This window comes from Mixophyes fleayi, chromosome 4, assembly GCF_038048845.1.
Source record: "Mixophyes fleayi isolate aMixFle1 chromosome 4, aMixFle1.hap1, whole genome shotgun sequence".
NCBI lineage: Eukaryota > Metazoa > Chordata > Amphibia > Anura > Limnodynastidae > Mixophyes > Mixophyes fleayi.
In genome coordinates, this window is record NC_134405.1 from 203,674,285 (window position 1) to 203,699,703 (window position 25,419).

The 25,419-nt window shown below is 45.1% G+C and overlaps 1 protein-coding gene across 2 annotated transcripts in view; it reads left to right on the forward strand.

Annotated features, from left to right (window-relative positions):
- Nucleotides 1-25,419, forward strand: part of ZNF346 (zinc finger protein 346) — a 72,490-nt gene that overhangs the window by 10,823 nt on the left and 36,248 nt on the right. For both annotated transcript variants that reach the window (XM_075209151.1, XM_075209152.1), the window contains exons 2-5: nt 4,088-4,191; nt 4,286-4,381; nt 5,513-5,657; nt 6,798-7,064. In XM_075209151.1, coding sequence (XP_075065252.1) covers nt 4,088-4,191; nt 4,286-4,381; nt 5,513-5,657; nt 6,798-7,064 — 612 coding nt within the window. The remainder of the gene's footprint in view (nt 1-4,087; nt 4,192-4,285; nt 4,382-5,512; nt 5,658-6,797; nt 7,065-25,419) is intronic.

Sequence of the window (25,419 nt, forward strand, 5' to 3'; positions counted from 1 at the left end):
CTTCCTTTCCTGTTCATACCCCCAAATCAGCCCCATCTCCACTCCTCTCCTACCTCTTGCTCCTCTTTCCCCTGCCCACTGACTGATCCCCTCCTAGTTCTGTTTCTCGTCCTATTCCAACCTCCTCTCCCTGTCATGCCCCTCGCTCAATATTACACACCCTTGTAGTCCAGCATCCCCAACACATCTCTCCTCTTCCCCCTCTTTTTCTATCCTGTGGTCTCTGGAATGCTAGGTCAGTCTGTAACAAACTGACCTCTACGAATGATCTCTTTATCTCTAGATCCTTCAACCTGCTTGCCATTACTGAAACCTGGGGGTACTATATCTCCTGCTACTCTTTCTTTCAGGGGGCTTGTCCTTCTCCCACACCTCCATACCTGGGGACCGGCAAGGTGGTGGCATTAGCATACTCCTCTCCCCCTGCTGCTCTTTCTGGCTTCTTCCCCTGAACCCACCCTCTTTCTTCTTTTCAGGTACACTCTACCCGCCTCTTCCACCCAGCTCACCTTCGTGTTGCTGTTATATACCTTTGTCCACGTCCTGTCTCTCAATTCCTTGATCACTTCACCACCTGGCTCCCTAACTCTCTCCTCTGACCTTCCCTCCCATATCTTGGGGGACTTTAATATCCCTATTGACAGTCCCTCAGACACTGCTGATTCCAAACTTTTCTATCTTTCCTCCTTCCTTTGGTGTCTCTCAATGGACCTCCTCTCCATGCCACCGCAGTGGCCATCCCCCTTATGCTGACTTCCTCCTCTTCAAGTTCATACTTGCCTCTTAGAGTTCTGCCCTATCACTCCCTCAACAATCCCTCTTTAAGGCTCTCCTTTCATCCCAATCCTTCAACCTCTGGCACCTTTTTGTCACCTTCGATTCCTTTTTCTCTCACTCCCCTCCTCGCTTTCTATCGAATTTGCTAGCCACTTCATCTCCAAAATTTAGTCAATATGTCATGACATCTCCCAGCAGTCTATTCTTGCCTCCCCTACCAGCCTCATCTGTGGACGTTATCTTCCTTCACTCTGGTATCTCAGATGAAGTCTGCATCCTCTCCTCCTCACCCACCTCCACCTGCCCACAGGATTCCATCTCCTCCACTCCCTCTCTTGAGGCCTGCTCCCACCATGCCCATCTCCTCAATTTTCCCTCTACTCCGGAATCTTCTCTCTTTAAACATGCTCTTGACTCCCCCATACTCAAGAAACCCCCCCTCGACCCTGCCTCACTCTCTAATTACTGCCCTATTTGCCTCCAAACTTCTCGAACAGGTTGTCTACAACCGTCTCGCCTCCTTTCTCTTTTCACTCACTCCTTGACCCACTCCAATTTTTGTCCCCCCCCCCCTCCCTCCCACTACACCAAAACTGCTCTATCTAAGGTCACTAATGACCTTCTCTTTACTAAATCCAACGGACATTTGTCTCTTATCTTTTTCGACCTCTCTGCTACTTCTATAAGGTTAACCACTCCTTCCTTTTGCAAATTCTCTCTAGGCCTCTGTCCTCTCTTGCTTTTCCGCTTACCTCACATACTGTTCCTTTTTAGTCTCTGCACATGACCCCACATTCCCCCCTCTTCCATTACCTGTCTGAGTTCCCCAAAGTTCTGTTCTTTTCTCCCTGCTCTTCTTTCTCTACACTTCCTCCCTTGGTATTCTCATCCGCTCTTTTGGCCTCCAGTACCAACTTTATGCTGCTGATACCCAAATCTATCTTTCATCCCCTGACTTTTCCTCTTTCCTTATGTCTCGTGTCTCCTGCTGTCTCTCGACTATGTCATCATGTATGTTCCAACGCTTTCTTAAACTTAATATTTCCAAGACTGAACTAATCGTCTTTTCCCCGTTACAGGGCTTTCCCACCTCCCCCTCTCTATTTCTGTTAATAATACTACCCTCATTTCTGCTCCAGTCTGATGACAGCAACTAAAATTTTAAAGACTGTCTGACTGTCTGACTGTCTGACTGTCTGACTGTCTGACTGTCTGACTGTCTGACTGTCTGACTGTCTGACTGTCTGACTCTCAAATTATTGTTACGACGGGTCCAAAGGGAGAATTGTGGCAGGAGGGAGGGAAGAGTTGTTCCATAAGGGAGTTATGCGCCAGGCATTAGGAGCTAGTTCATATGATGTCACAGTGTGGGACCAGCTTCTGAGTGAAAATGCTAAGGGAGGGGGGAGCTGTGAGAGGTCGGACCGATGCTGAGGTTTGAGCCACAAGAGTGAGGCAGGAAAGTGCAGCTGCAGTGTCAACCCATACTCTGCGCCCGGGGAGTAAATGATAGAGGACACACTGGGTGAGATGGCTGGCTTGGTAATATTTAAGGAAGTGGGGGACTCTGAGCCCTCCTTGTGAAGGCTTATGAAGAATATTCATACGAATTGTTAGCTTTCTTGCCAACCACACAAATTTAGTGGTCATCTGTTAAAAAGGAGTTTAAAGGAGCTAGTGGGGACTTTGAGGGGAGGAGGGTTTGGAATAGATACAGCAGGCGTGGGAGGATGTTCGCTTTGAGAGAACTTATACATCCCGTCCAGGATATCGTAAGTTTATCCCACCAGAGGAGGTCGGCCTTAGTAGACGCCAAGAGAAGCTGAACATTTGCAGCATGTACACTGAAATATTTAGGGGTCTATTTAACTTGCACATATGACCAAGAAAGTAGAGATCTGCCAACGAAATTCAAAGCTGGATTTGACGCTTTGCAGTTGAGTGAGAGGGATGTTGAAATCTATAATTTCAGATTTAGACGTGTTGATCTAATAGTTGCAGAGGTCACTGAAAAGGGTAAGGTCATCCAGTAGGTTAGGAAGGGATAAAAGGGGATTAATAAGGTTCAAAAGGATGTTGTCTGCATATAATGAGAGCTTGTGTTGAGAGGAGACGATTTCCTAATACGTCGGGATTAAGTCTAATTTTACGGGCAAGTGGTTCGATCATAAGGGCAAATACTAGAGGGGAGAGTGGGCAAGGCAGGCTGGTGCCATGTCAGATAGCAAAGGTAGAGTAGTGAAAGCCTTGCCCAGGACAGATGCATTTGAATTGAAGTACAGGGATGCTATAGCACACAGGAAAGGACCCCCCATGCCCATAGCATCCAAGGTATGTTGCATATAGGGCCACCCCACCCTGTTGAATGCTCTCTGCATCCAATGCCAGAAGCAGGGTGGGAGTGCCACACAAGTTGGGGATGTAGGTTAGGCCAATGGCACGTCGCGTATTGTCCATAGCCTGACAGGCGATTATAAAACACACCTGGTCCGGATGGACCAGTGAGGTGATTCCACAGTTTAAGCGATTGGGATGGAGTTTTGCAAACGGCTTAAGGTCCACATTCAGAAGCAATATAGGTCTAGTTAGTTATTACAAGATTGAGGATCCTGGCTGGGCTTAGGAATCGCCACAATGTCTGCATGGGTAGATCTGGACACCTTTTAATTGTTCTTGACTAAATTTCAAAACTATTAGTTTCTGGATTTGTCAAGTGATGATTAGCAGACTTGTCCATATGGTCATAAATGGTAAGCTACATGCTTATAGGTTCTGAACTTTCTACATAGAGCAATATTTATATGCAGATCATTACTGATCTTTTTAACATGTTTTTTAAACAAATACGCAAGTTAGGGATGATGTCTTCCTCTACCAGTAAATATCAGGGTTATTATAAGCTATAATAACTCTAAGGCCACAGAAAGGGAAGACAAAAGGGGGATGTATTGTCCCTTTGTCTTGTAACATTGTCTAAAGCACTTGGTTGACCATTATCCACCGCAGAACCATTCTTTCTCTGTATATATAAATTTAAATGGTGTGTGGTTGTTGTTATATAGTGATATGCATCGCATGTGTAGCATGTTCACTTATTTTCTAAGTACGAGTCCTTCTGTAGTTGTACATAGCCCTTTAGCTATATAAACGACAGTGGTGTTCATTTTTAGGATAGTAATTTTGCTATAGTGCACTGATGTGCAAAGAAATAGTGCGTGTATGTACACAATATACATATGTCTGTTCCATTTTTTGCGACAACTTTATGAACAGTATTTTATAACATGTCTTTATGTAACATTTCTTCTAGTTGATCGGTTAATCAAGGAGAACAGTCATATTTTCTCTGACACCAGTTGTAAAGTATGCAGTGCTGCTTTGAATTCCGAATCCCAGAAGCTTGCCCATTATCAGGTGTTTTTCTATTTCATATTTCCTTTTATTGGAAAAAAAGCTGTTTTTCAGACGAGTCCTTTTCCTTATACATATAAATTTATTTCTTTTCCAGAGCAAAAAACATGCAAATAAATTTCGCCGGTATATTTCTATTCAGCAAGGAGAAGATGACAGTCCAGCAAAAAAGAAGAAAGCTGATGACGCTTCGGTAATATATTCCTGCTATACAGGAGTGGTTATAACCACACGGATTATAAAACAGAAATAGTATTCATAGAACAATATACTGGAGATTGTAGCTATCATTTGAGTTTTTGGAATTAGGAAAACTTTTTCAAATTTAGAGAATTGGCTTCTGAGGGAGCTACTTGATACTGCTTGTAAAATTCAGTTCTCTTGGGGATCATTGATCCCTAAACACAGCCTAGGGTGTGTTAATGTCCAACGTGTTGGTAATGCGTGATGCATTATTTTACATGTGTAGATGTTTAACATAAACTAAGCTGTTAAAACATATTTTTGCCAATTCAACAAGATGCTTCTGAGCTTTAGTTTAGACGAAGCAGTAATGCTTTGCCTCCAGTGGAATAATATTGTTTAGTTAGGTTGCTCTGGGTAACAGATACCAGACACTGTCCACACACACTACCACCGAAATACAGTGAGAGTATGGCAAGCAGATCAGAGTGCAACCGATTCATTCTGTTTCTCAGCCAGGCTGGATGACTTCATTGGGTCTCATTCTGTCTATGGGGTTGGATGGCATCTCCGTTCCCCCTGTGCATGCTATATAAAAATAGCCCTTTGGCATGCACAATCGCTATGTATCCTCAGTTACTTTAGATTCTACACTGGACAGTGCAAAATTATAATTTGCCTTTTATTTTATTTCTTTTTTTAATATTAAACCACACTTGTATCAAATAGTGGTTTGTTTACTATGTTTCTGTGGTTGTATCTCCCTTAAATTAGTGGAAAATTCACTTGCCCTGACTAGAACCTCACTCTAGTATGCTGCTGTTTAGTAATATATAGTGAAAGGCTGGAAAAATGAATTTAGGTAATTACTCTTTTGTACATGTGACATTTATATCTCATTTCCAAACTAATAAATTATACATAACTTTGATGGTGGAAACCACATAGACAGCTAGTTATCTATAGGGTATTAAAAGGTAAAAACAATTGTTATTTATTTTTCAGAAAAACTCCACTTGGTCTTTATTTAAATATATTTTGCTCTTTCAATGTAATTACTTACTGCAATTATTTAAAAACTTACTGGTTCATTGTCTGTGTATTGTCATCCATTAACTAGCCACTATTTTTGTACGTGCAGATGGTCAGTGTGACGGAAGATAGGAACAAGTTCTGTCCAATCTGCAATATGTCCTTCTCATCTCCAGTTGTTGCTATGTCTCACTACGAAGGCAGAGTGCATTCAAGGAACTTGAAGCTGAAGGAACATGATGGAACATTGGAAGGTAGAAATCCATCTATTTATATCTGTAAATGTAGTTTTGTACAGGATTAATAAAATTAAATGCTGTTGTATTTTTGGGCTAAACACCTAGAATGATTTGTGTAGTAACTAATAAAACAGGTATGACTTATACATGATACATAACTGAGTGAAAAATAAATCTCTTCAAATTTCAGGGAGATTTCCCGGACTCCTGGGAAAGTAGGTTAAGCTCCTGGACACAACTTCTCTTTTGTGAGAAGTGGCCCGGGCCTAGATGGTAATCATATCAGGTCTCACCAGGCAGATTCTGATGACCCAATTCACAGCATTAAGGCCCGGATGCAATCATGTCATTGTGCAGTGGGGGGTTAAAGGTCATGGCGACGCGAAACATGTTGTCACGCTCCCTGCACTTGCCCTTTGGCAAATATACAAGTATGAATATAATATGAAATGAAGTCTTGGAATATCTCTTAAAGCGGCTGTTCATACAGTAGACTAAGGTTTATCAAATTTATTCTTGTAGATCAAATTGCTGTCTTTGCATAGCTTTAATAAAATGTTTTTATTATAATCATTTATATAGTTTTTATATTTGGAAACCCCTGTTAACCCAGTTGCTGTTAAATGCAGTAGACTAATCCAGAACTACACACAGCCACTGACAGTGCAAACATTGGGTGTTTGAATATTCATGAAGCATGAATTACTAACCAAAACAGACTACCAGGATAGGGAAAGAGCCCAAATATTTATATAATGCTCCAAGGGGCGTATTCAATTGTTGGCGCAATTATCGTCGGAAACGCTGAAAATCCCACGGTCCGCGCACTATTACTGTTATTACGGTAATAGTGCGCAGAAAAACCATTACTACGGTAATTTTCTCGCTGGATTTCAGCTCGCACTCCCTGAGCCGCAAGCTGAAATCCAGCTAACTACTACCATAATAACGGTAGTAGTTTTTACGCAACGGGACTTCAGGACAATTGGATATGACCCTAAGTGTCCGGTCTACTTCAAGACCTAATATATGTAGTATCAATATGGTTTCAGTAACTTTGGTAAAAAATAATTTGGTAGGTTGTGTTTGAATTTAAAAATTGCACTACCCTTTTTTTTTTTTTTTTAAATTGTCTTCATTTATTTGTTTATTTAGGGCGACCTCCAAGTAAGAAACCTGCCGCACCTTTACCATCAGCTGATCCAAAAACTCCTGGAACTACAGATGAATCAGATCCTGACCAGTTTTGCAGCCTCTGCAAAGCCACCTTCAACAATCCTCTTATGGCAGAGCAGCATTATATGGGCAAGAAACACAAGAAGCATGAAACTAAATGCAAGCTCATGACTGTATACACCAGCTCCGGGAACACACTGCCGCAAACTACACCTCTCAAACCACTGAAGCCAGGCTCTGGATCAAGTGAGTCCTATGCTGAGTTACTATGTAATATATGAAGAAGTAACATCTGTTTTTGTAGTGGAGGGTCTTTTGTTTTTTGTACTATTTACGCAGATTTTTTTATTTGCTGAACTAGACTTACTTTATGGAGTAGAAATGTTAAAGCATTTTCTGTGCGCAATAATGTAATTCATATAGTGCTGGTATATTCAACACCATTTGTAAAGTGTTGTCTATATTTTCATGGGTATGTGGAAAGCAGTAGTAAAAGTAGATTACTTAAGTGAGCAGGAAAGAACTGGTACTACTGCTAAAATTCAGAATGACACATGTTGATGATTAGTTATATGTTAAAGTATTGTATTGCTCACACTCCAAGTTTTATACCACTCTTTTGTTAACTAGCTAACTCGCAACATATTTCTCATGTAACGTAAGCTATGTGTAAAACATTAGTATCAGCCATTTTCATGTGTGTGAACAAGCCCTTTATATTTTATGGTATAACATGCTCTGAACCATAATACCTTTTGTTTCTGCAATAACTAAATGGCCACCCCTGAAATTCACAGTAATTATTGCTAGATTTGTTGAATTCAGTGAACTCTGGGCTGATGTATAGTGGGAAAGACTCCAGTTTGCGTACTGTAATCACTTTTCTCATACCCAGAAAGTGGGAGCACACATGTGCCTATGCGGACTAGCTCAATTCTGGCACTTTCACCTGGCTGTATCTGGAGAGGTGTGACAGAAGAGGTAATGGGGTGGTCTAACATTAGCAGAGTATAGTAAAGGCGTGTTTGCAGAAAAAAAATGCGGCTCATGCAAACCTGCAAAAACACATCTGTCCGTTAGAATATGCACCTTTTGCACTTGCTGTAGACCAGGTACAAATACTCGCGAATGATGATGACTTATCGTAAACCTGCCGCATGTGCTGATGATGCAAATGTGGAAGCATCTGGAGATATCTACAGCTCTGCATATGGGTGGAAATATGCTTGTTTTTTACTCATATTTTGCAGCTAACTGCATCAGCCCAGCCCGTCTGTGTTTAAACTGACTGCCGTGAGTCCTCCTTATATAGAGAAATGATTACATTGAGTAGTAGATTTATTCCATTGCAACTGTTTCTTTATCTTGCAGATAAATTTTGTTATATTCAGTGTTATTTTTAAATAGGTAAAAATAAAGGACTTCACTCGATGAGGAAGAAATATAAATCTGTCACCTTTACATGGTTTGCGTTTGTCGTATCATCCAGGGTACCTGCTGCCTTTTAAAGGATCCATGCTTCTCTTCTCTAACCACTCACCAGACATATGAATAGCAGAGCGTCACTATGTGTACTATGTATATATAGTTATATATAAACTCAAGCGTTGGATTGGTGCACCCTCTGAGTACAATTACGATAACTTGCTTAAAAATTGAAAATACATAAAATTTACTACAGCATATAAGCAACCTCTGGGCAGTTGCCATAATTCTCAACAATGTAAAAATTCCTATGTGAATAGAAGTGTCCGGGGAGGCGTGATAATAGCATGTAAAGGATGTGTTTGTGTCACAGAGGGGATGTAGCATGCCCCTCCCATGTGACACATAACATCTGCCCCTCCCTGTATAACATATCCCCCTACCCTCACCCCAGTAACACATTTGCCCCCCATACCAATCACTCTTCTGACTCATTTCTACCCTTCAGTAGCAGATATTTGCATTCCATACATTACTTTTCTCTAGTTACATGTCCTGTGGTGATGGCAAGGTGGCTTCCTTGTAACGGCAACAATGCTTGCCTCTACAGTGACTGCTGATTCACTGCCAGAGATCTGCCCTCGCCAGTGTTCTCCCCAGCACCTATTTCCTGGATGCTCCACCCGGCTGCTTTTGCTTGCCACATGGTTCTTGGAGCCAAACAGAGTCCTTTTATTAGAATAAACCATTGTTTCTCTTATTGGAAAAGGCACTATGTGAGTACTACAGCCAGCAATAGACCACTGACCACCAGTCTGACCAGTCCTGACAGTTGTGGGCAATAACCTTGCAACATTTTTCATTATTATTGCAAAGTATTACTACTGCCACCCCCTGGCTGATTCTTAATGCCAGCTGGTTGGCAACATTTTCTGGGGAGAACACTGCCTCGCTGTCACAGTCCCAACCACTAACCTGCATAGAGACCTGTCGCAATGCTATGCTACTCAGATTTAGATACAGGGAGACACAAGACAGGAATATTGCTGTTGTGGTCTGCCTGCTTCCTTTTAGTTGCAAAAAATGATCCTGTAGGCCTCATGCAATCGGCATGCCATGAGTAATGCATCTATATGATATATTGTGACAAAGATGCTTTTCTCTTTCCTACCATTGGGGGGCACTGCGAGACATTGGGGTGTAGTAGTGAGCTCAGGAGTCTTGTCACTTTAACTTGTTAAGTCTGTGCACTCCTCCCCTACTTAACCCCTCGTCTCAGAGAGATCCTCAGTTTTTTCTAAGTGACTGGAGAGTTAGGTCACTAGAGTATAGGCTCCTGCCTATACTCTGTTTAGTCTTATAGATTGAACATGTTTTTATTTTTTGTCCTATAGGTGCAGCGCAGGGTACGGTGAAGACCCAGGAAAACAGTGAGTAAGACATAGCTCTGCTCTCTGGGGACCCTCAGCGCAGGTATCAGAAGCCTAGCGCTCAGTTACCTTGCACCCTCTGCCAGCATTTCCATAGTTAGTTAGGGAAGGGGACTGTGTAGAAGCGTTTAGTGTTTAAACACTACAAGCAGGGTGAGAGCCTGTTTTAGCGGAGGTATTCCGCGGCCACAGTTCCCCACAGTTTAGCGGTCAGAGGTAGAAAGAGTGCTTCAGCCTCTTCTCCTCTGCCGCGTCCTTGCCGGCAGGTTCCCGCTCGCCCCTATAAAAGCAACGAGCAAGTTTAAAAGATTGGGGACATAGTGGCGCTCACACTCATAAGAGGTGAGTTGGTCCGCTTTACAGGGCTCGCGCTGTTGGGCATTTAATATTATAATAGAGCGAGCACAGCGCTTCGTGGTGGCCATTTTGCGGAGCTTGATGGGGCCTGGAAGCGGAGGCAAGCAGGGCGGGCAGAAGCAGCAGGAAGGGGAGGAGAGTGATATAGAAAACTTCCTTCCTCACAGCCTGTCCTTCCCGCGCGCAGGACCGAGTCTACTCGTGGGAACACTGAAGTGAACAGCGTGTCAGCGCTGGCCAGAGCCTCTGCTTTGCCTCTCCTCTACCGACAGACATAACTGCCTTACAGAATCAGGCTTGTATGACTAGTAGAGTGTTTTGTGAAGGTTTTACATATGTATGCATTTGTCATGTGAGTTATTTCATGTTATAGGAATTTTCACAGACAGTACTGTACAACCTTTTTTGTTATTTGGAGTGGTGCTTTTTTTCTAAAGAGACTTCCTAGCACAAGGGACTTTGTTATAGTCTCATTTTGTCTACATTTCTATAATTATTTTAAGAAATAGGACAATGGCTGAGAAGGGGACAGCCAAAAGCAAGGGTCGCTCTGTGCCTTCGGTTATGTATTTTACCTGTTCAAAATGTAATAAAAAACTTTCTGTTGGACACACAGACCGAAACGCCCTTTGCGCAGCTTGTACTGCGGAGGCTCAGGTGCGTGACAGCCCAGTCCAGGGGGCATCGCCTGCAGTGGTGGAACCGCCTTGGCTGCAATCCTTCTCTTCAGCTGTGGAAAGACTGACGACCGTTATGCTGCGCGTAACAGAGGTACGTGAGAACACTATCCCACTTACACGCATAGGCAGTCAGTCTGAGGAATATGCTTCCACATCACAGGAGGGGTCATCCCAGAGGGAAGACAGGTTATTATCTGTTTCCCAGAGGAGTAAGAGAGCTGTTGTTGACACAGGTCTGGACCTAGAACAGGATTCTGATCTCTCCTCGGCAGAGGAAGGTGAGGTAGATTTGAACACGGAAGGGGAATGTCGTTATGACTCTGACTCACTTTCCACTAGTGTGGATGGTTTAATTTTAGGAATCAGGTATACGTTAGGGTATGCTGATCCTGAGCCCTCAGCGCCCAAGGGTGTCTCTCTATTTAAAAGAGCTAAAGCGCAGTTGGCTACATTCCCCCATTCTCCAGAGATGTTGGAGATTATTTCTGAGGCTTGGTAGCGACCAAGTAAACAATTTTTGATGCCAGGAAAGTTCAAATCCCTTTATCCTCTGCCAGCTGAGGACACGGTAAAGTGGGAATTATCTCCTAAGGTGGATACCCCGGTGGCCCGTTTGGCTTCTTCATCTGCTATTCTTGTCCAAGAACGGATAGCCCTCAAGGATTACACAGATAAAAAGTGTGATTCTGCCCTTCGCTCAGCATACACTGCTGTGGGAAGTATGTTTAAACCTGATATGGCTGTGGCCTGGGCCAACAAGGCCTTGCAGTTATGGATGGAAGCTTTGATTAAAGGGCTTAGAGATGATACTCTGCGTACAGAGCTCTTAGATATGGCAGAGCAGGTACTGGAGACCTCAGAATATGTGGCAAACGCAGCTATGGATGCATGACGGGGCTGTTCAGGGGGGGGGGCATCAAGTAGGAGCTTGTCTCCTTCAGTTCAGAGATCAGTGGTGGAAATCCACGCCAAATCTCTGGATTCGAGGGATTGTATCCAGGGGCTATGTGATAGACCTTGCCCACTCCCCCTGTCACAGATTCTTTATCACCCCTCTTGTCCCCTCAGACGGGTGGCGCTTCAGGAAGCTATTCAAAGACTTCTAACCGCAGGTTGTTGTTCAGGTTCCTCCTCTAGAAAGAGGTCTAGGTTTTTACTCGAACCTGTTTCTGGTACCGAAGCCAGATGGGTCCTTCCGGCCCATTCTGAATCTTCGGTCATTAAACAAACAGATGACTATTCAGAAATTCCGCATGGAATCCCTTCGCTCTGTAATAGCAGGGATGGAGAAGGGGGAGTTTTTAGCGTCCATAGACATCAAAGATGCCTATCTACATGTACCGATATGGGAGGGACATCAGAGTCTCCTTCGGTTTGCAGTAGGAGACGCACAGTTCCAGTTCAGGGCTCTCCCTTTCGGTCTAGCTACTGCCCCCAGAGTCTTTACCAAGATTATGGCCATCATGGCCGGTCTTTTGCGGCAGAAGGGTATAACAATTATACCTTCTCTAGACCACCTTCTATTGAAGGCACCATCGGCAGTTCTTCTGTCCCTCCATGTGCAGACAGTCATACAGTTTCTTCAGAATCACGGCTGGGTGTTGAACTTACCCAAGTCATCTCTTGTTCCAGCCCAACAAATGCGTTTTCTGGGTCTGCTTTTCGATACTCCGTCTCTGAGAGTTTACCTTCCAAGGGAAAAGGTCTTGGCTCTACAGAGAGGACCAGAGCCATGCTTATGAAGAAGAGAGTCTCAGTCCTCAGTTGTATGAAACTCTTGGGGGACAATGGTCTCGGTTTTCGAAGCAGTCCCTTTTGCGCAGTTTCATTCCCGCCCACTTCAGGCAGAAATCTTACTCAGGTGGTCAGGGTCTCAGAAGAATTTAGACATGCAGATTATTCGTCTGTCCAGATCCCCAAGGCTGTCTCTTGTCTGGTGGATGTCCCAAGCCAATCTGGAAAAGGGCCAATCCCTACAGACCTGGGCTTGGACTCTAGTCACAACAGACGCAAGTCTGTTGGGATGGGGAAGTGTAACAGGAACTCTGAGGCTTCTGGGTCTCTGGTCCCCTCAAGAATCACTTCTCCCAATAAACATCCTAGAGCTCAGAGCAGTGTACAATACTCTGATAGGAGCCCAGAAATTTCTAAGACGAAAACCAGTACAAATTCAGTCCGACAACGCCACCACGGTGACATACATAAACCACCAGGGGGGCACTCGCAGTGCGGCTGCCATGCGAGAGACCAGGCGCATTTTGTCTTGGGCAGAGCATCAAGTGCCCAAGACTTCAGCCATTCACATTCCGGGGGTGAAGAATTGGGAAGCAGACTTCCTCAGCAGACACTCACTTCATCCTGGGGAATGGGCTTTGAACAGTCAGATCTTCTCCCTTCTGGTGGACCGGTGGGGCTGCCCGGACATAGATCTGATGGCATCCAGACTGAACCATCAGGTTCCACGCTACGGCGCAAGAGCTCGAGACCCAGGGGCGGAAATAATAGATGCCATGTCAGCTCCATGGCCATAACAGATGATGTATCTTTTTCCTCCAATACCTATGATTGCCCGGGTTCTAAAGAAATTGAAGAGGGAGAAAGTTCCCGCTATTCTAATAGCTCCATTTTGGCCACGCAGAGCGTGGTTCTCAGATCTGCTATTATTAGCAGGGGCTCCTCCATTCCGGCTTCCCATGCAGGCAGATCTTCTGGTTCAGGGTCCGTTCCTTTACCAAGGTTTAGATCAGCTGGCTTTGGCGGCCTGGCTACTGAAACCCTGATACTTAAGGCTAAGGGTTTCTCTCAGAGGTTATAACTACCATGATTAAGGCCAGAAAGCCTTCTTCATCCTCTATATTTTATAGAGTGTGGAAGACATATATTTTGTGGTGTGAGTCTAAAAGATTCCATTCCTCTAGATTTAAGCTTTCTCGTCTGTTTGGATTTTCTACAGGATGGAGTTCAGAGGGGTCTTCGTCTGGGTTCTCTTAAGGGCCAGATATCAGCCCTTTTCTGTTTTTCTTTCAGAAAAAGATTGCAGATTATTCTGACATTAAGATTTTCCTGCAAGGGCTGTTACATATGCAACCTCCATTTTGCCATCCTGTCGAGCCCTGGGACCTCAAATTGGTTCTTCGCGCTCTTTCTAAGCCTCCATTTGAACCCGTAGGGTCAATAGACTTGAGGTATCTTACGTGGAAGACAGTATTTTTGTTGGCGATAGCTTCTGCTCGCAGAGTGTCTGAGCTTGGAGCTCTTCGCTGTGACCATCTTATTTTCCACGCTGATAGGGCGGTCCTTCGTACTAAACCATCTTTCGTTCCTAAGGTGGTTTCCAGGGTTCACTTTAATCAGGAAATTGTTGTACCTGTGTCAAAGAAAGATTCTTCAGAAGGGTATATGCAGTACTTGGATGTGGTACGAGCTCTACAGGCTTATGTAGACCGTACATCTCAGGTCCGAAAGACCAGAGATCTTTTTGTTTTATATGACGCCAACAAGAGAGCAGTCAATTGCCAGGTGGATTACGTCCACAATTCGAGAAGCTTACGTTGCAGCTTCTCTCTCCGTTCCAGGAAATTTGAAGGCGCATTCTACTAGGTCAGTAGGTGCCTCCTGGGCGGCCAGGCACGGGGCGTCTGCGGAGCAGTTGTGCAGGGCGGCGACTTGGTCTTCCGTCCACACTTTCTCCAAATTTTACAGACTTCAAGGCTTTGCGTCGGCTGATGCAAGCTTTGGTCGCAGGGTTATGCGTGCAGCTGGTCCAGAGCATTCCCACCCTTGAGGAAGCTTTGGTATATCCCCAATGTCTCGCAGTGCCCCCCAATGGCAGGGAAGAGAAAATAAGATTTTTACTCACCGTAAAATCCATTTCTCTGACTCCATTGGGGGGCACTGCTCACCCTCCCTTGCTCTGTATATAGTTCTGTGTGTGAAAACTTTGGTTATGGTTCTTTATAATTTAAGACATGTCCAGGTTATATTACTTCCTTTACGTTCACTCTTGGTTATTCAAAACTGAGGATCTCTCTGAGAGGAGGGGTTACGTAGGGGAGGAGTGCACAGACTTAACAAGTTAAAGTGACAAGACTCCTGAGCTCACTACTACACCCCAATGTCTCGCAGTGCCCCTCAATGGAGTCAGAGAAATGGATTTTACGGTGAGTAAAAATCTTATCATTTGCCAAACCTCCTGCATAGGGACAGGAGAGGTCCCAGGGAGCCTGCAAGTAAAGGTTGCAGACAGGGTTAAGTTCATGTAGAGTAAGACTCCTAGGCTGCACACACACAGGTGGAGGACCGTGTCTATTTAAGTAATTAGACTAAAGGGAGGGGTTTTGTGTACTTAAACCTGTATTGTGCATTTGTGTAGAGCAACCAATGACAGCTAGTTGACCAGTATCTAGGTAGGTGAACTGTGGCTAGCTAGAGCGAGGATCGCGTGGTATCATCCTGACAAGTCTGCTGTGCAATTTGCAATGTGAACAATAAAAAGCACCATTTTTCCAAGCAAGAAATTGTTTGTATCTGTCATCTGCTGGGTGTCAGTATTACAGTGGTGTCATTGTGGGATTACACCCAACCAGCTAGATGCAATGGTGGTGAGTGAAATGTGTTAAATACCACTATTAAGTAAAAAAAAGCTGTCTGTTGCAATCGGGGAAATATTTTTTTGTGACAAGGTAGATTAAAAACAATGAATCTGTGAGCTGTGGAGCAGCTGTCTGTGTTGCAAAGAAAACAAAAGTTTTGAAAACTGCTGGTTACTATAGTGCCACACCTGCAGATTTATTAAGCTATGAGTTGGGTGTGGTCCAAAATAACCTTGTGCAACAAGTTGCCTGTGTGGTTTGTTAAAGCACCTGCTTGGTTTGCAAAAAAGCAAGTTTTTTTTAAAAATAACTGCTGGTTATTGTAGTACCACACCACAAAAAAAACAGGAAAACCCTGTGCAAAGTACTTTTGTTATTTGCCTGTGTGAATGCTAAGGAAAGCAAGATTATGCTTCCCAGCCCAAACTTCTGTGGAAATGCAGGATGTAACAGGTGAAAGTGGCAGCAGCGCAGGAGGAGAAAACCAGTCTTATCCGCAAGGTGTTTACAGAGGGGAGATGGAAAGGCTCCACCTGCACCCACGGTGCAATAATTAACTTCTGACGATGGTGTAGAAGCATATCGTGGAAGAATTTGAACGTGCTGCCGCCTAAGGCAAATGGCCACCTGAGAGTTGGGCTGAACCCCCAGATCCCTATCTTTCGGGGGGAGGCTCAGTATACCTATATAGATCTTTTACAAGGAACAGGCTGGTAACTATCACCTGCTAAAAATTGCTTTCCTGGCTTGGATTAAAGTCGCCAGCATGGGCAAGGCCCAACAGTATCGTGCCTGGAGGCTGTCCAAAGATTTGCTGGTTCTTGCTCAGCTTGTTAAACTTTGTAAAACACTTCACGTGGTTGCCACTAGAAATGAACACTGGTCAGGGTGATCAAGATTTTGGCTCTTGATTATTGTATCTGAAGTATACCAAGGGCTCCAAACTTGGGCACTGCAGGTGGATCCTCGGACGTATGAGAACCTGGCTACTATAGAAAAAAGAGTTATCTTGCTTATGCCCAAACCTCCTCTGCCCGCTTCAAAGTTGCTGCCTCAACCAAAATGCTGGTATATGTAAAGATCAACTGGGCATTGGTGAGAAAAGTTTGTCTCGCAGAAAGGCAGCCAAAACTGCTTTCATTCAAATAATGTTTGAGTGCCGAGAGCCTGGACATTTGCAGGCACAATGCCTAATGATAATTGAACCTATGGATTGTTCTCTGGTGCACACAAGACCAATCATTTTGATCCGCAGTAATGAGCCCAGTTGTGGGGATGTCCTGCTTATTTTGTGTGGTTGTTTTCGTGAATCACAATTGGATGGCTCTGGTAGATTCTGGTAGTGAACGTAGAAGTCATCTGTGTCCATGGATCTTCAGAGGAATGTGACAGGACTCTTTTTTGTTTGTTATTGTAAATGGACAGTCACAGTAGTAGCGACAGTTGCCCCAAAACTTCCTTACCCATTAATATTTGACAAGAGAATTTCTGCTGTTCAAATCGATGCTTCATGTGCAAGCCCAACTAGACACCTCAGCAATTGAATCGGTGCCTGAAGGTTCAGCCATGAGGGACAAGCTTGAGGATAAGGGAGAGGGAAAGTTTCATGCTCTGCCACAAAACCTTAACTGGAGTGCTGTTAGGGAGAATAATGCTGTGCCGTCTAAATGGAGACTTTGGATGAGACAAATTTAGAGATGTTGGTGCATGTCTATAAAAATATTATTGAGGTAAATGGGGTAGAGAAGTCAGACAGGCCTGCTAAAATTATTACCTATTAGAGTTCAAATAATGATTTGCTGTATAGAATTGTTACTGTGAAGGGGAGAAAGATAGAATAATCAGTATTAAAAACTATTAAAAACTGCACACACTCAGAAAGATAGGAAACTGGAAACTAGTTCTACGCAAGTTTTACTGGCCTGGAGTCCTAGCCATAAAAAGGTACTGTAGGGCTTGTTCTGTATGCTAGGAAGCTTGTCCCACTGTCCTAGTGCAATCACAGTTAAATAGAATAGAGCATAGGCCAGGGTGTCTGCATAAAAATGCAGAGGCTCTTTTGCAGAGATGCGCTCTCCATGGCATCCGCATCACCGATGTTGTGATTCTAAGGGGAGGCGTATGTGACAAGGAGGCTTATTTGCCAGACCTCTCCTGCATAGGGACAGGTGAGGTCCTGGGGGGCCTGCTGGGAAGGCTGCAGACAGGGTTAAGTCCATGCAGAGTAAAACTCCTAGGCTGAACACATACATGTGGAGGGCAGTGTCTAATGAAGTTATTAGACCAAAGGGAGGGGTTTTGTTTATTTAAATTTGTATTCTGCATTCGTGCAGGGCGACCGATGTCAGCTAGTTGTCTGGTGACTAAGCAGGTGAGCTGTGTCTAGCTAGAGCTAGGGTCTCATGGTGTCATCCTGACAAGTCTACTTTGCTAGTCGGTCATCTGCTGGGTGTCCGTACCACTAGATAGATATAGATAGTTATATATTCTCACTATTTACAACACTCTTCCTAGATAGTGTATCTTCATTGACACCCGCTTCAGTCATTTTTACCACTTTGAAACAGACAGCCCTCAGTTAACCTTGACAAATCATTCTATCAATACTCTACTGTACACACTTTCTATGGATTGTCCTCCAAAATTGCTGTGCACACCACACAAACAGAAGTTAATATAATTATACGTCGCCAAATAAAAATACAGCAGTTTGTGTATATATAATTAAAACACAGATCAGCCACAACATTAAAACCACTGACAAATAAAGTGAATAACTTTCATTATCTCATTACAATAGCACCTGTCAAGGGGTGGTTATATTAGGCAGCAAGTGAACAGTCAGTGTTTGTGTTGGAAGCAGGAAAAATGAGCAAGCATAAGGACCTGAGCGACTGACGGGCCAAATTATGAAGGCTAGACGCCTGGGTCAAAGCATCTCCAAAACGGCAGGTCTTGTGGGGTGTTCCTGGTATGCTGTGGTTAGTACCTACCAAAAGTGTTCCAAGGAAGGACAACCAGTGAACTGGCAACAAGGTCATGGGTGCCCAAGGCTTATTGATGCACATGGGGGGGGAGGGCAAAGGCTATCCCGTCCGGTCCATTCCCACAGGTGAGCTACTATAGCACAAATTGCTGAAAGAGTTCATGATGACTATGATATGTGTTGGAACACAAAATGCATCGCAGCTTGTTATGTAGCAAGTGACCATGTTGACCCCTGTCCACCGCCGAAAGCGCCTACAACAGGCAAGAGTGGCAGAACTGGACCATGGGGCAATAGAAGAGGGCAGCCTGGTCTGATAAACCACGTTTTATTTTACATCATGTGGCCGGGCGGGTGCTTGCGTCGGTTACCTGTGGAAAAGATGCCATCAGGATGCCCTATGGAACGAAGGCAAGCTGGTGAAGGCAGTGTGATCCTCTGGGCAATGTTCTGCTGGGAAATCTTGGGTCCTGGCATTCATGTGGATGTTACTTTGACATTTACCACGTAACTAAACATTGTTGTAGATCAAGTACACCCGTTCATGGCAGCAGTATTCCCAGATGGCAGTGACATCTTGCAACAGGATAATGCGCCCTGACACACTGCAAAAAATATTCAGGAATGGTCTGAAAAACATGACTGAGTTCAAGGTGTTGACTTAGCTTTCAAATTACCTAGATCTCAGTCTGATCAAGCATCTGTGGGATGTGCTGGAAAATCAAGTCTGAGCCATGGAGGCCTCACCTGGCAACTTACAGGACTTAAAAGGATCTGCTGGGCCTAATGTTGGAAGCTGTCCCTAAAATAACAAACCTTATCGACCATCCACACAGGTGACTTTTACTTCCCCAATCCATTGTTTGAAAATAGTGGATCATTGGCCCACCAGTCCTGAAAAGGTGTCAGCAACACTGCGCCTTAGGTCTCTGACTTTTTGCCTATGTACTTCAGGTAATTTCATGTAAATTAATCCATTTCTGTTTTACATCGCTATTCCGCCTTTGTCGGGGGAAGGGGTGAAAAGTGATAGAATAGTTAACAGACTTTCTTTAAGCAGTTGTCAAATTATTTAATCCATGTTTCAGTCCTTTAAGAAGTCCACTAATCTTGTTTTTGTATAATGTTGTGTTTCGTTTAAAAAGCTTAGAGATAAATGTAGATGGAACCTGGGGAGGAACAAAAATAAATACCTTACACCCTGTTCCAACTGCCTCAAAAACCCGGATTACTGACGCTCATAAACTTATCTGGAAACTTCCGGGCCTCATTCTCACCGCTGTTAGATGTTTGATAGCTAGAAAATTTAAACAAACTAAGAGTTCCACAATCCCAGAGAGAGTGAGTCAAATATATAATTTAGAACACATGACTAGCATCTTAAATGATCGCCCTAACCAATTCCTCTCAACATGGCATTGTTGGCAATACCAACTTGCCTCTTCACAACACATTTCTTAATTATGTATTACACCACTTGAAAGTTTGGAGAACATGCATTTCTCTTTCATCCAGTCTGGGGGACACTGCTTACCATGGGTTGTGGAGGGAGCTTGGGGAGTTGTCACCTAACTAGTTAACTTTTAATACTGCCAACAGACCCCCTCCCCTCTACAATCCCCCTGCCTCTTCCTCTTTCTGTTTTTTTTTAGGTGCCCACGGAGTTGGGCTGTGTTTTTTAGTACTTAGAGTAATTTTCAAAATTTTATTTCATTTTATGTTGTTATTTCTTTTTTTACAGGTGGCAGTGCTGGAGTGTGTTCTACTATAGAGAACACACTCGCAGCTGAGCAGCGCAGGCACTCCCCTGTCAGATGAGAGCCAGCGGCTCTCACTGACAGGGACAGGAATAATGGGTGCCTGATTTAGGAGTGACAAGCGGTCTCACGGACCGCTGTCACTCCTGGAGCCTCCCCGGTAACCAGCGCTGCCATTACAGGCATAGAGCGCCGGTTATCAGATAGTTAACATGCTGGCGGCCATTTTGGATTTAGTCAGAGCGGCGCTACGGAGAGAGGAGAAAGGGGGGCTATACCAGGATCCCCACTCATACATCTGGTATCTTCCGCTGCGGAGACCTCAATCCTGGAGGTCTCCACTACTCTGCCACACAACCAAAAAAATTTATTTTATATACAAGGATCCGCTGCAGAGACAGCATTACTGAAGGGGGGGAGCTAGGCATATAGCTCCCCCCTCCTTCCAGAGAGAGATGGCTTATCCCAGTCTTCTGGCGCCAAGGAGAAGCCCGGGAAGAGTGAACAGAGCTGAGGGAGCAGGCACCAGGACACTGCTGTTGGACCTCTCCCCTCTTTGGCCTATGGGCTAAGTATCTGATTTATTTAAACACATAATCCGTTTTACTGTGTACAAATTGGGCTAGTAGGGGTTATATTGTAGTTCTCCTACTTGCCTAAATATTATATTGTGTTTAAAATATTACAAGTACAACTTTTATGACAAGATTAGTTGATTACAGTACTTATTTCAATCTATTCTCTCCAAGCATTACTCTTTCTCTCTCTACTCAGCTAAATTTAACAATTAAGTCTGTGTGTTTGGTGTGCCTTCCTTTATATAAAAAATGACAGATAAGGGAAAGGGCCCTATAGTAAAATATTTCACATGTTCAAAATGTCATGTAAAATTACCTTGTGGGCAGAAGGACCCTTTGGCGCTCTGCTCTGTCTGCGAAGCAGGGGTCCCCCCTGCGCAAACCCAGCATAATTCAGCCCCACTGACGGAGGAACCGGCCTGGGTGGCCTCCCTGACACAGTCGGTTTCCTCTCTAGCACAGATGGTTTTTCAATCAAATCAATTGCCATCTACTGTGGCAACTTCGGTGGCTAATGATACTAGCACACAGTTAGGCCTCCTGGCTACCACAGGTTCCATTGGAACGTCTATACCAGGACCTTCCTCATTACAGACTGACCAAGCCCCTGTTCTCACAGAATTGGCATGGTCTGCAGCATTTATAAAGGGTTTGGATAAACTGAACCAGTTACTTGATTCCCCAAACACCCCGCCTACTAAAAGAAAGAGGCCTAGATCTGACAATCCCCTTATGGTCCTTTCAGACTCTGAGGAGTTTTCAGAGGATGAGAGGGAAATTAATTCTGATCCTGACCAGGTTCAACCTTTGGGAGAGGATGAAAATTCTAAAAGCCAATTTATTAATGATTTGGTTTTAGCGGTGAGACAAGCGTTGGACCTCCCAGAACCGGAGGATCCTACCCCTAGAGACAGAAGTCTCTTTAAGAAGGCCAAAAGGAAGGCTATCCGTTTTCCCCATTCTGTAGAACTTAAGGATATTGCAGAAGGAGCATGAAAACAGCCTGATAAAAGGTTCTCTGTTCCCAGAAGGTTCTCTTCCCTGTATCCGTTGCAGGAGGAAGATGTGGTTTGCTGGGAGAGTATTCCCAAGGTGGATATTCCAATAGCCCGATTGGCCAAACACACTTTACTTCCAGCTCCAGGTTCAGCATCTCTACAGGATGCCAATGATCGCAGAGTGGAATCCCAGCTGAAATCTATATTTGCGGCTGTGGGTTCTTCCTTTAGACCCACATTTGCTTCAGCTTGGGTTGCTAGAGCCATGGAAGCATGGGCAGACCAGCTGGCAGAGGCCTTACAGGACTCTGATTGACTTCCCCTGGCTTTGCATTTGAAGGAGGCATCGGGGTACCTTTTATGAGGCGGCCCAGAACACAGCGGCTGTATCCTCTTCTATTCAGGCGGCGTCTATTTCAGCAAGAAGGACGTTATGGCTGAAATTCTGGGAAGGAGATGCGTAATCAAAAAAATCCCTTGAAACCATTCCTTTTTCAGCAGCAGGTTTGTTCGGTCCGGAATTGGATACCTTGATCTCTCAGGCAACGGGGGGCAAAACCACTTCCTTGACGGTATTCCCTAACAGGAGCTGGAACCCTCGGGTCAGCTCCTTTCGTCAGCCCTTTCGGGGGACCTCCTTGCCTAGAGGACCGTCCTTTAGAGGTAGACAGCCAAATGCTCGAGGCTCCTCTTCTAGAGGGAGATCCTCGTTTACGGCTAGGCGCCAGGCCTCCCAAGAACCAGGAGAAGCCTGTATCCTGACGACCACTCTGTTCTTCTGGAGGGGGCGCCAGTGGGGCGTCATCTGTCTTTGTTTCAGGAACAGTGGGCAGCGTCCTCCCCAAGACTCTTGGATTCGGGGCATTCTATCAAGGGGGTACAGGATAGACCTGCTGGGCCCGGTACCACATTGTTTCTTCGTAACCCCGCTACCCCGAGATCCAACAAGAAGACGGGCAATACAGGATTGTCGCCTCTCTTCTTTCGCAAAGAGTTATCTGCAGGGTCCCAGACTACCAGAAGGGACAGGGGTTTTATTCAAACCTGTTTCTGGTCAAGAAGCCAGACGGCTCCTTTCGACCCATCTTAAACCTAAAGGGCCTCAATATACACTTAAGGGTGGACAGATTTCGGATGGAATCCCTGAGGTCTGTGATAAACGGCTTGGAGAAGGATCAGTTTATGGCGTCCGTAGACGCATACCTCCACGTTCCCATTTGGAGCGACCATCAGTCCCTCCTCAGATTCACAGTGGGATCCTCCCACTATCAGTTTCGGGCCCTCCCCTTCGGCCTCTCCACAGCGCCGAGGGTTTTCACGAAGATCATGTCCGTGATGGCAGTGCGTCTTCGCCTTCTAGGAGTTCAGGTCGTTCCTTATTTGGACGATCTACTCATCAAATCCTCCTCAGAGAATTGCTTACGTCATCACTTGTCCCTCACCTTGACGGTTCTCGAGGGCCACGGATGGCTGATCAATTTAAGGAAATTCCAGATGGTTCCGTGTCAACGCATGGTTTTCCTAGGCCTCATCATGGACACCAGCCAGCAAAAGGTGTTCCTGCCTGTCGAGAAGATCGGTTCAATTCAAAGCATAACAACTCAGGTCTTGTCTTCTTCCAGCCCCTCAATGCACTTGTGCATGCGGCTGCTGGGAAAGATGGTGGACCATCCCCTTTGGTCGAGCCCATTCTCGATGTTTTCAGTGGGATCTGTTGACGAAATGGTCAAGATCCCACCTACGCTTAGATCTTCAAAGGATCTCTCTATCCCCGAGGACGAGAGAATCACTCCAGTGGTGGCTGTTTCAGGATCACATGACGGTGGGCAGGTCCTTCGCTCCATGGTCATGGATCATAGCCACGACAGGCGCCAGCCTGAAGGGTTGGGAGGCGGTAATCCTGCACCTCCGGCTCCAGGGCCTTTGGTCGGGTCAGGAATCGGCCCTATCGATAAACGTGCTGGAATTGAAGGCTATTCTTTTGGCCCTCAGGGGAGGCCAGTCTCTCCTCCAGGACCAACCTGTCAGAGTTCAGTCCGACAATGCCACGGCCGTGGCATACGTCAACGGACAGGGAGGAACCAGGAGTGCAACTGCAATGAAAATTGCAGCTCAAATCTAAGCAATATCGGCAGTATTCATTCCAGGAATAATAAATTGGGAGGCCGACTACCTAAGTCGAAATCAGATGATGCCAGGGGAGTGGTCACTCCACCCGAAAGTGTTCCAGTCTCTGGCTCAGAGGTGGGGTCTTCCGGATATAGATCTCATGGCCTCCAGACACAACAAAAAGGTTCACAGGTTTTGCGCAAGGGCAAGAGACCACTTAGCGGTGGCAGTGGACGTAATGACGATGTCATGGGACTTCAGGTTGGGATACCTGTTGCCTCCGATTCCCATGCTTTCTCGCGTGCTCAGACGAGTAAAACAAGGAGGTCTGCCAGTAATTCTAATAGCTCCCTCATGGCCTCGCCGAGTCTGGTACACGGACATACTCTCTATGGCAGAGGGACCGGGGTTTCATCTTCCATCACGAGACGACCTTCTGCAGGGTCCCTTCCGTTACCAGAATTTACCTCAGCTCAGTTTTACGGCATGGCTGTTGAAGCCAGTCTCTGGAGGGCTAGAGGTTTATCCTCCAGCGTGGTGAACACTATGATGCGGGCCAGAAAGCCAGTCTCGGCTCGCATCTATCACCGGATTTGGAAAGCCTATATCAGATGGTGTGAAAATAGGACATGTCTCACGTCCTCCTTTCGTCTCCCTCGTTTATTGGCTTTTCTTCAAGATGGCCTGGAAGCAGGGCTTTGTTTAGGTTCCCTAAAAGTTCAGGTATCGGCACTTTCAGTCTTTTTTTCACCTGAAATTAGCGGATTTGCCAGATATTAGGACTTTCCTTCAGGGAGTCTTGCATATTCAGCCTCCCTATGTTCCGCCTACAGCACCGTGGGATCTCAACCTGGTGCTGGACATGCTTAAAGGGCCTTCCTTTGAGCCATTACTTGTGGCAGATTTGAAGTGGTTGACCTGGAAGGTCCTCTTTCTTTTGGCTATTGCATCTGCACGTAGGTTTTCAGAATTAGGAGCTCTGTCTTGTCGGGAACCATATCTGGTTTTCCACGAGGACAGAGCTGTATTAAGAACCCTCCCTTCTTTCATTCCTAAGGTAGTTTCGGCTTTCCATCTGAACCAGGAAATTGTAGTTCCGGTCTTTTCTCCCACTTCCCATTCAGATTCAGAGTCTATGGAAAAGTTAGATGTGGTTAGGGCCCTCCGCATTTATGTCAAAAGAACTTCTCAAGTGAGGCGTACTGATTCCTTGTTTGTTCTTTATGATGCTAATAAGAGAGGCTGGCCAGCCTCAAAACAGTCCATTGCAAGATGGATTACGGCTACCATTAAGCAAGCTTACATAAAGGCTAACCGTCCGGTGCCAGAGAGACTTACGGCCCAATCCACCAGATCGGTAGGGGCGTCATGGGCAGCGAGAAATGGGGTTTCTGCAGACCAGCTTTGCAGGGCAGCCACCTGGTCCTCTGTCCACACCTTTACAAAGTTTTACCAGTTTAATGTATTTGCTTCTGCGGATGCAAATTTCGCTTGTAGTGCTTTACGAGCGGGGCTTTCAGACTAGTCCCACCCTTAGGGAGCTGCTTTAGAACGTCCCCATGTTAAGCAGTGTCCTCCAGACTGGATGAAAGAGAAAAGAGGATTTATGTACTTACGTTAAATCCGTTTTTCTGATTCCGTCTGGGTGACACTGCGATCCCTCCCTTCTGCTTTTCTTCTGTGTGCTTT